The sequence below is a fragment of the Cryptococcus neoformans genome, chromosome 6, assembly GCF_000149385.1.
Source record: "Cryptococcus neoformans var. neoformans B-3501A chromosome 6, whole genome shotgun sequence".
NCBI classification, from domain to species: Eukaryota; Fungi; Basidiomycota; class Tremellomycetes; order Tremellales; family Cryptococcaceae; genus Cryptococcus; species Cryptococcus deneoformans.
In genome coordinates, this window is record NC_009182.1 from 1,243,063 (window position 1) to 1,253,055 (window position 9,993).

At 50.0% G+C, this 9,993-nt stretch overlaps 5 protein-coding genes across 5 annotated transcripts in view; 4 read left to right on the forward strand and 1 right to left on the reverse strand.

Moving 5' to 3' along the window:
* Window positions 1-250: 250 nt before the first annotated feature.
* CNBF4250 (hypothetical protein) lies at window positions 251-2,357 on the forward strand (the record flags this gene model as incomplete). The annotated part of the gene is made up of 7 exons (XM_769653.1): window positions 251-359; window positions 480-670; window positions 766-1,005; window positions 1,086-1,478; window positions 1,565-1,664; window positions 1,746-2,171; window positions 2,263-2,357. 7 exons carry the CDS (start codon window positions 251-253, stop codon window positions 2,355-2,357), a joined length of 1,554 nt encoding a protein of 517 aa, XP_774746.1.
* Window positions 2,358-2,876: 519 nt separating this feature from the next.
* CNBF4260 (hypothetical protein) lies at window positions 2,877-4,344 on the forward strand (the record flags this gene model as incomplete). Its single annotated transcript, XM_769654.1, has 4 exons — window positions 2,877-2,969; window positions 3,098-3,268; window positions 3,358-3,458; window positions 3,582-4,344. The coding sequence occupies 4 exons, from the start codon at window positions 2,877-2,879 to the stop codon at window positions 4,342-4,344; spliced, it is 1,128 nt and encodes a 375-aa protein (XP_774747.1).
* Window positions 4,345-4,539: 195 nt separating this feature from the next.
* On the reverse strand, window positions 4,540-7,048 carry CNBF4270 (hypothetical protein; the record flags this gene model as incomplete). The annotated part of the gene is made up of 5 exons (XM_769655.1): window positions 4,540-5,085; window positions 5,150-5,958; window positions 6,012-6,158; window positions 6,209-6,684; window positions 6,732-7,048. The coding sequence occupies 5 exons, from the start codon at window positions 7,046-7,048 to the stop codon at window positions 4,540-4,542; spliced, it is 2,295 nt and encodes a 764-aa protein (XP_774748.1).
* Window positions 7,049-7,915: 867 nt separating this feature from the next.
* Window positions 7,916-9,160, forward strand: CNBF4280 (hypothetical protein; the record flags this gene model as incomplete). Its single annotated transcript, XM_769656.1, has 7 exons — window positions 7,916-8,035; window positions 8,107-8,348; window positions 8,415-8,532; window positions 8,618-8,696; window positions 8,763-8,828; window positions 8,915-8,980; window positions 9,039-9,160. 7 exons carry the CDS (start codon window positions 7,916-7,918, stop codon window positions 9,158-9,160), a joined length of 813 nt encoding a protein of 270 aa, XP_774749.1.
* A 447-nt stretch (window positions 9,161-9,607) lies between these two features.
* CNBF4290 (hypothetical protein) overlaps window positions 9,608-9,993 on the forward strand; it is a gene marked incomplete at both ends in the record, with an annotated part of 1,091 nt that continues 705 nt past the window's right edge. Inside the window, 2 exons of the mRNA XM_769657.1 lie at window positions 9,608-9,851; window positions 9,929-9,985. Coding sequence (XP_774750.1) covers window positions 9,608-9,851; window positions 9,929-9,985 — 301 coding nt within the window. The remainder of the gene's footprint in view (window positions 9,852-9,928; window positions 9,986-9,993) is intronic.

Here is a 9,993-nt window from a genome sequence, read left to right on the forward strand (position 1 = left end):
CTCCGTACCCCTCACTCCACTTCCCATGAACACCACTCATAACAATGTGCATCACCGATATTCACCGCACTCTGACACCATAACCACACCCATAACCGAAACCACTCCTGCACTCGGATCGGATGATCACGCGGATACTGGGAATGAAAATCAGCCTGGTAGGAGGGGCGATTCTGTTGATGGAGAGGATATTGATCAATTCATAGCTGGTAAGCACACCATACAGTAGTGGAGTGAGCTGATACGGCTTATGGATAAAGATAATCAAGCATTGGATGAACTGCCGATGATGACAGGGTCGAAACATGCAAACAAGCGGTTATTTGCTGCGTTCATGATATTCGGTCTTTTAAACAATGGTGAGTCCTGAGCAGAGCAATCGAGCGACCGGCTCAGCTTCTCAGCTCCAGGGAAGCTGTCATGGTGATGGGGTAAAATAACGAGCTAAACAATGTATTCTACTCATCGACACATGATAGTCCTGTACGTGATCATCTTATCAGCAGCGTTGGACCTCGTATCGGCCGATACTCCCAAAGGTGTTGTCGCGCTGTTCAACATCTTCCCTGCGTTGATCACCAAAGTTGTCTGGCCATTGCTCTCAAATGGAAAGATTAGGTATACTAGGAGAGTGGGGTTTTGTACAATTTGTAGCTGGTTTGGTATAATAGTGAGCCTCCCCTCTTCCATTTCTTTTCTTCTCAACTTTCTTCGTCATTTGGCTGGAAGGCTTCAATGGCTCGGTGGCTGACACTCCTAACAAAGACAATCGCATTATCCTCATCTCTATCTCCACGTCTCCTCGGGATATCCCTAGCCTCATTATCCTCCGGTATGGGAGAACTCACCTTCCTACAACTCACGACCACCCTCCCTACTGAGGCAACGTCCAAGACGGCTTTGGGAGCATGGTCTAGCGGAACCGGGTTTGCGGGTGTAGCAGGTGCAGGGATATGGTGGTTGTTAAGAGGCTTGGGTGTGAAAGGTGGGTTGGGATTGTCTAGTGTGAGCCAAACTCATTTCATTTGTTTGCATCGCATTACGTGTGGTGAAGAGCTCCGGGAATTGACTGATTTTGTGTATAGTTTTTACCATTGTTTTTCCCAATTACATACAAATACATCCTGCCTCCCTTTTCTCATCTTGAGGCTTCTTCAGACTCATCTCCTTATCAACGGCTTCCAACATCTTCATCATTATCGAATAATAACAATTTTCGGCCTCCTGCAATCCTCATCTCAGTGCCATCATCCGAGTATGTCCCACAACATACGCCTCTCTTATCTTCCGGGTTTATCGATCGAGACAGAGACAGGAACAGGGATGGAGAGGAATTAACAGATGGGGATAAGAGATTAATGGGAATGAGAGCTTCAAGGTTGACGACACAGGAAAAGATGAAGTTGCTGCGACCATTGGTGGTGAGATACATGCTTCCGCTTTGTGCAGTTTACGTGGAGGAATATGTCATCAACTCTGTGCGTTCATCTCCCTTCCTTCCTTCTTCTCCTTGTCCCACTTTTCTCGATGAAGACTGATGACTGATGGCCGAGTTTGGGTTTAGGGAGTAGCACCTACGCTGGTTTTTCCATTGCCAACGTACGGACTTTGGTCGTGGCTCTTCAAATCTCCTCGTGATTACTATCCTTTTTGGTCACTTACCTGTATGTTGCCCTTTTCTCCTGTCCCTTGAAGACTAGAAAAAGATTACTTAATTTTAATCACGGATACACCAAAAATGACAGACCAAACTTTTGTTTTTCTTTCCCGCTCATCCCTCTCCCTCGGCCTACCGCCTATACCCAAACGACTTCTCCCTTTACCGGCTATCATCCAATTCCTAGTCCTTTCCCTTCTTTTTCTTCAAGCGAAGACGTTTTTCTTCTCCTCCCCCGCTTACACTCCTCCAGCAGACGGAGATGGTGGGGTGGATAGAAGTATTACAATTGTTTTCTTATTAATTTGTTTGGAAGGGCTGTGTGGTGGGAGTGGGTATGTCAACACGTTTTACCACGTGGGCAGAGAAGGCAGCAGTGTCAGTGAAAACTATGACGCTGATGGCGAGAATGAGATGGGTGGGGATCGAAGAACTTTGAATGTGACGGAGATGGAGAAGAAGGCGATGGAAAGAGAGTTTAGGATCGGTGCTGTTGGAGCGGCTGATTCAACTGGTACGTTTTCCTCATCTCGTATCGTCTTCTACAATCAAAACTTAATTGGCGCATTGAATGGATGAACGGATGCTGAATGAGTAAATTTCAGGTATCCTATTTGCATCGCTCATCTCAATGCCCCTTGAAATAGCACTTTGTCGAAGCCAGGTTGATCAAGGAAGGACAATGTGTCGGGAGCTTTAACTGCCTGAACTATAACTTCCTGAACTGTAACAGTCAGATTGAGACCGAAGCGGAGAGTGTCACCTTCTCGAGTACGTCTTAGTCTTCTATTGTGGAAGGCGTATTGCGCAATGTGTCAACGCAGTACACATAATTTGTAAAAATAATGCATCCTTGTGGAAGGCATATTCCAATAATGTGTCAATACAGTACACATAATTTGTAAAATTAATGCATTCATGTGGAAGGCATACTGTGAAATGTGTCAATACAGCAAACATAATTTGTAAAAATAAAAAAATGCATGTATCTTTCCATCAGATCATGTTCTTTTTTATGGTGAAACAGCATATCGTAAGCCCCCCGGGACTGACTGTTTGTTCTCAAACCTCAACCTCCACCTTTTCTCGAACTCTCTCGAAGGTCGCTCATCCGTTTTGGCCGGGGAAAACGAATATAAATATGAATCTATTCTCTCTTCCATCCCATTCTTCCTTTTCACACGCATCTTTCTAACGCCATCGGAGTCGAAACGTCCAGATGTCCAATACCATCGCCTATTTTGACATCACCATCGCCAACGAGCCTGCTGGTAGGCTCACTTTCGAGCTCTTTGACGATGTTGTCCCCAAGGTATGTCTGTTTATGCATCTCTGGCCACCATGCCTGCTGCCTCAAGAGTCAGTTGCAGTAGGCAGGGAGATCGGGGCAAATATCTGGCTATCATGGATCCCACGATTATTAACCATTAGTTTTTGTAGACTGCCAACAACTTTAAGCACCTCTGTATCGGAGACAAGACCAACGAAGCCGGCGTTAAGCTCGCGTATGCCGGGTCTAGCTTCCACAGGTGCATCAAGGGCTTCATGCTGCAAGGTGGTGACTTTACCAGGGGCGACGGAACCGGTGGAGAGTCCATCTATGGCGAGAAGGTTAGTCGAATCCTCCGTCCTCCTCCAAAGATTCTAGAGGAGTGCTTTGTGTTTTGTTTGTTTTGCGTTGGCTGACTTGATGAGGAAAGTTTGAGGATGAAAACTTTGAATTGAAGCACGATAAGCCTATGCTTCTTTCCATGGCTAATGCCGGACCTGGTACTAATGGATCTCAATTCTTTATTACTACGTAAGTCTTCTCGTCTCATGTAAGAGGTAGAAAACACGGGACGTTTTTACATTCGTCTGGTCTTGACGAAAAAGCGAAAAGATACCACAGAACAGCGGCTAACATTTGCTTTCATTATATCAGCGTCCCCACCCCTCATCTCGATGGGAAGCACGTCGTGTTCGGCCGAGTCATCTACAACCGCTCCCTCGTCCGCCGCATCGAAAACATCCCCACCACATCCGACCGTCCCGACCAGGAGGTCACCATCTCTTCCGCCGGCGTCCTCTCCCCCGACGAGTTCGCCCAGCTCGAGGCTGAACGTCAAGCCAAACAAGCCGGCTCTGATGGTGGTGATATCTGGGAAGACTGGCCTCAGGACGAAGAAGGTGTGGACGCTGAGAAGCCTGAAGAAGCGCTTGTCGTAGCCGGCAAGCTGAAGGAAGTGGGTACAAAGGAGTTTAAAGCGGGAAACTTTGCGGTGGCGTTGGACAAGTACCAAAAGGCATTGAGGTACCTCGACGTCCACCCTGTACTCCCCAATGACTCCCCCGCCGAACTGGTCGAGTCCTTCCGTTCTCTCCGACTCCCACTTCTCACCAACGCTGCCCTGTGCGCTTTGAAGCTCCCCGCGTCGCCCAACACATCTTCCCTGGTCGTCTCCCTCACTTCCCGAGCCTTGACTTTGCCAAACCTCTCAGCTTCCGAGAAGGGTAAGGCCCTTTACAGGCGGGCTCAGGCGTATGTCCTCAAGAAGGATGACGAAGCTGCGGAGAAGGATTTGAAGGGTGCGTTGGAGTGTGTACCAGGGGATGCCGGGGTGATCAAATTGTTGAAGGATGTAGAGGCGAAGAGGAAGGCGAGGAGGGAGAAGGAAAGGCAGGCGTTTGCCAAGATGTTTGGATAGAAATTGTTAGATTTGGGGGAACAACGGTAGGATGTCATAACGATCAACGAAATGAACGTTCCTTTTTTAATTTTTTTTTTTAATATTGAGTATGCAAACGTCAACATTCTACGTCTTTTTATTTTTAATTTTTATTTTTTATTCATGCACATCCATCAATGGTCCCCATCTAAGAACTCCATAAAAATCCTACAGCTAGACACTCCCCAGCTCTTCCAGACTCTTTAAAAACTTTTCGGGATTCAAAATCTCCGTACTGCCATACGTCACTTTCCTTCCTCCTTGTCCCGTTACCCCTTGCGCCCCCGCTCCTCCGCCGGCACCTGCTCCACCGCCGCCGCCATCTCTCCCACCGCCTCCCGACCTATTCGCCCAATCCATCAGATTGCCATACTCGACATAACCTCCTCCTCCTACTACGAACACCAGCCCTTCACTAAACTGACTTCTTCCTCCCCCTGGTCCGCCTGCTCCCCCGGCACCGGCACCGGCACCGCCACCACCTCCACCGCCACCACCACCTGCATGACCGGGTCTCGCGCGAGACGTTTTCGGATCGAAGAACAGGTAATCATCCGTATCCTGCAATGCTTGACTAGACGCCGATGCCGGATCCATGAGCGCTTCCACCAGCCGGGTTAGGGTGAGGTCTTTCCGTGCGGGGAGGAAGGATTTGACGCCAGAGATGAGGTTGTCGAGCCCTACGGTTGGGATACCGCCTTCTCTTAATCTATCCGTGATCTATGTTGAAAAAATAATGATCTGATGAGTGTGGATGCAGGGCAGAGTGAAGGGAAAGACTTACACGGTTACCAAGCGCACTGAACCCTCTTGTCCATTCACCTCCACCTCCCGACTGACTCTGGGCCGCCACGGCCGGCTGGACCGCCAACGTGGACATGCGATGAATATCCCTCACTTTCTTCACATATTCCAATGCGCGCGTATCCGCCCCGTGCTCCTTTAACACGCCCTCGAGCTCCTTCATATCCTCCTTTGAAAGCGCCCCATCTTGGGTGGAGAGAAAGTAGATGATGACCAAGCGGAGTTGGTCGAGCGGGGAAGGGGAGGCAGTTTGCCCCGGCTCGTCGGTAGCGCCGTTCAGGACGGAGAGGATGGTAGCTTTTGTCTGTTTGCTCGCTGTTTCCTCGACTTGGAACAAGTTGTCCAGTCCACGTTCTTTGATGGATTGTAACAATGCGGTGGCAATGTTCATGTGCGTATCGAGAATCTGTTTGCGCGCGGTGAGTTCGGGTAAAGCGGTAATGGCGGTTTTCAAGTTTGCAGTGTTGGATGTAAAGTCGATTTGGGAAACGTCATTGACATCGCTTATCCCTGTTGACCTCGTGATTTCAGCCGCATCCGTCTTGTACTTGCTCAGATCGGTGTCGATATCTTCCGCCACGGCTGGGAAAGGGTTGCCCGCGTTTTTGGCCCAGAAGAAATCTTTGGAATCGATATCGTAAGATTTTTTTGTGAGACGACCGTTTTCGGGGGAAGAGACGGTGACTCTGTTGAGTTTCATGTCGAGCACGTCGGACACGAGAGCTTGGTATGTCCAAGAGTGGGAGAGCATGGGGATGAGGTCAATGTTTCGGTCCATAATCGCGAGGACTATTAGTTCAACGTTCGTCAGCAACAGTGTTTATGTTACCTTGGCGACTTACGGGGACGCTGGAGAGCATCGACAGTGTATGCATCGCGTGTATTGCGGGAAGAGGTTGATGCGATATGGTCACGCAGCTTGGCATCTAAACGACGAGCGACCATCTCTGCCGCATTACCTCGCGGACACCTGATGATAGGCGTCATGTCTGCCAAAATAATCAGCCTTTATCCATCCGTTGGCATCTAGTCGACATACTCATGGTGGTGATCACACTGAACAGTCCGTTGGCAATACGTCCAACCTCTTCTTCAATATCAACCTCTGTCGCTCTCGGGTCGTTGAGAACCACGTAGCTTCCCCGCCCTTCCACCCATTCCTCCCTGACATCCTTCCCCTTCTTTCCTTTCCCTGCCGCGCCGTCGGCATCCTGCCTGAGCTCTCTCCTTGGCAAGAGGGAGAACATATTCGGTGAGGGGACGACAAAGTCCAAAAACTGGTCCGTGACGCTGGCGATGAGCTGGCCGGTCTGTCCGGAAGGGTCGTTGGACAAGATGAGAGATGCGAGCTCCTCGAGCAACGAGCGGGGCAGGGACGAGGTGAAGGCGAGGTAGTAGGAGGCGTATAAGGGCGGGTTGAGGTCTTCGGCGATGCGGCGGATGTTGGAGAGCGTCGGCGAGACAAAGTAGACGGCAGGCACATCGGCGAGTGGCGGCCGCGCCGAGTGCAGCTGCCTGTGGGTGCATGAGCAACACGGCCGGCGTGGCGACGGAGGACTCACATGTGGAGAGTGACGCCCTGCTCCCGGAGGTCCTGGACGCGCAGCGTGGTGGCGAGCACGTCCTGGCTGGCGTCGTCGAGGATCAGCACCTTCCACACGAGGGGCGGCTGGGCGGCGTCGTCGAACGGGGCGCCGGGGGAGGACGGGCGGGGGAACGGGCCGGCCGCCGCCGGGTTTGCCGGGGGCGGGTTGTTGAGGTTGAGCAGCGTGAGGAGCGCGTGCGTCTGTGCGTTCAGCAGCGAGGGGCGGGTCATCGCGGGGTGGAGATGAGAGAAGCCAGGGCTGCCATGCGCATCTGTATGTCGTCGAGGTGGCATTCGTTACGTAAACTTCAATCGTCCGAGTAGCTTCAGGTGGAGGTCGGGCGCGGGGGACTTGCTTCTTTCCCACGCTCTCCTCGGTTTGTTTGGTTTCCTCCCATCCGTCAGGACTGTCTAATTTCAGACCCAATCCAATCCACCGACCGCTGATAGTATACAATACAACCTGACACAGGTGCTCCAGATGCAAACAGGCACCCAAAATCGACCGGATAATGCCCATGCACGACGCGACGAAAGACGATAATGGGATTCTGCGGACTTTCAATTGTGCTAGCTATTCCTAGCGCGTTTGTTACGAGCCAGGACAGGAAAAGAAGTGGATGCCATCTAGTCATCCCGGAATAAAGGCGGTTGCTACATCTTCAGTATATATGTATGATGGACGTGCGAAAGGGTGCAGCGAACGTACACAGATCGGGACAACATTTGTACAATTTACGATCGATTCCCAACCGCAAAATGGTCAACGATCGATTCTCAACACCAGCAAAATGGTCCGAATTTCGGACCTATTTCCATTCCCTATTAATATCCATCCCCTGGCGATCGCCTACTTCTTTCTCATACGCGGTCATCATAAAAGACTCGATTGCCGCTACATCTGTAACAACAGCACTTTTTGCCTGGGTATTTTGTTGCTGTTTGAAACATCACAAACATCGGGTCGGCGGCCGGTGCTGCAAAGTAAGCGGCGGTTCCCGCCTTCATAATCTTTCGTCCGTTATATAGCAACCACGCAAGATTCACAGACCGACGATGGACATATCCATGCGATATTAACTCTGCCCTTGCTTTTTTACCACTAGCTTCCATCTTGACATTCTGAACAAGCCAGTACTAAGCACTGAAAGGGAAAAAATAATGGCCGCAGCAGACGTCGAGATGCCCTTGGCAGAATCATCATCATCTCTCGCGACCTTGTCGAGGAGACAGCATTTGGGTCAGACATTTGAGGCCTACCGGGCCGAGTTGGACGACGAGGTAAACCTTTTATCTTTCCTTGATCTCTTCCTCTGGTACCGATGTTAACGTGTTAACGGACTATCCTGTAGAATGCCCTGCGAGAAAAGCTCATCATCCTCTCTCGATCAATCACCCAGCTGTCCAAGAAACTCATCTTCCACCTCCACCGAGGAGCCACTTCCCAGCCAGCTCAACGTCAGAAAAACAACAACGAGGCCGAGAAAAAGGAAAGAGAGATTGCTGCAGTGTTCAAGAATATCAGACAAGAGTTGAGCGATGCTAGGCCGGGTGAAAGTTGGGAAAGTGGGTTCTGGAAGTGGAGAAAGTCCATGTGGGTGTGCAAGGCTTGGAGAATGTAGACATGGGCCAACAGATGCTGATGGAAAGCGCTTTGAAGAACACCTGGGCTTGAAGAGTACATTGAAGGCTTGTCTTTCATGTGGTACCTGCAACATGGTGGTCTGGTGCCTCTCGACCAAGTGCAAAAAGCGCTTTCTGATGAGAATGGTGAACCCGTAAGTTTTGGCCCCAATTCCCCGTGGCATTTTTAAAGATCGATATCGTTAACAACGGTCCTACGACTAATGATGGGATGAATAGTTGATCTTTGTCACGCCGGAAGACTACATCCTGGGGATGTCTGACCTTACCGGCGAATTAATGCGATATGCAACAAACGGTACGTTAATGCAAGATTTCCCGCAAGTTTCTTCGAAAAAGCCCTTAATGACGTGACCTCCTGAAGCTCTCGGTACTGGTGACCATGAGACTCCATTATCCATCTGCGACTTTGTTCGAACTGTCAAGACTCGTAAGTCGCTGCTACCAAAGATCGACGTTTGCAACAAGCTGATAATTCGTTTTTCTTTTTTTGAGATTTTGACGCAGTCAACCCAGATGCTATCAGGCAACTCTCAAAGAAACAGGAAGAGACTCAAAGATCATTAGAAAAGATTGAGAAGGGTGAGTAGAACATTCCCTTACGTTGAGAGCCCATGACGGATACTGACCGTCGCACAAGTTTGCTATGCCCTTCGTCTTCGATTAATCGAGTTTGCAGACAGACCCGATATTCTCGCGCAAATGGCAAAGAGGGCGCTGGATGATGCTGCTGATAAAGGGCAGGGACCTGCTACCGAGTAAAGATAGAGGGGGCAAAGGAAGCAGTGCCGTTATGCTGTACATATACACCGACCATGAAAAGAAGCAGATCGAATAGGATGCTGGAACTGGAGTGAGGCTCGAAACTCGATTCATTTTTGCGTCATCCTTGCATTCCAGACCTAATTCTTAGCCCGGAGAAAAAAAAAGCGTACTTGCCACTCATGACCAACATCTGTACCATAACATCTATGCATGCATGACAAGAGAAGGGGATATACAACGCTGGTTGGCATTATTATTGACGGTAGACGGGGAGTGCGCCACAGCTGGCTCCACCGATCCGTTCAGAAGCGCAATAATTTATAGTTGTTGAGCTAAAATGATCATCCTCCCGCCAGCTCGTCGCGCACCGTTTCAGATTTGTTTATCCTTCTATTGCTTTTACCTCTATACTTTCATAATTTATATAGAGCATCGATAATCAGCATGACTGTCATTGACACCATCAAGGACAAGCTCCACCATCATCACCATCACGACAAGCATGCTGCCGCCGAGCCTGCTGCTGCCCAAGCCCAAACCCAAACCCAAACCCAAACTCCCCCCACGCCTGTCAGCCCAGAAACCGGCAAGGACGCTTCCGCCGCTCCTGATGTCGAATTCTCCGACAAACCTGTCTTTGATGCCAACAAGGTCACTGTGATCTTTGTCCTCGGTGGACCTGGTGCAGGTATGTATCGTATTCTTGTGGAGAGGTGAGAATGAGAGGGTTGAGGAGAGGACAGAAAGCTGAAGATGAGCGGATAGGCAAGGGTACACAGTGTGAGAAGCTCGTTGCCGAGTATGGCTTCAAGCACCTTTCCGGTCAGTCA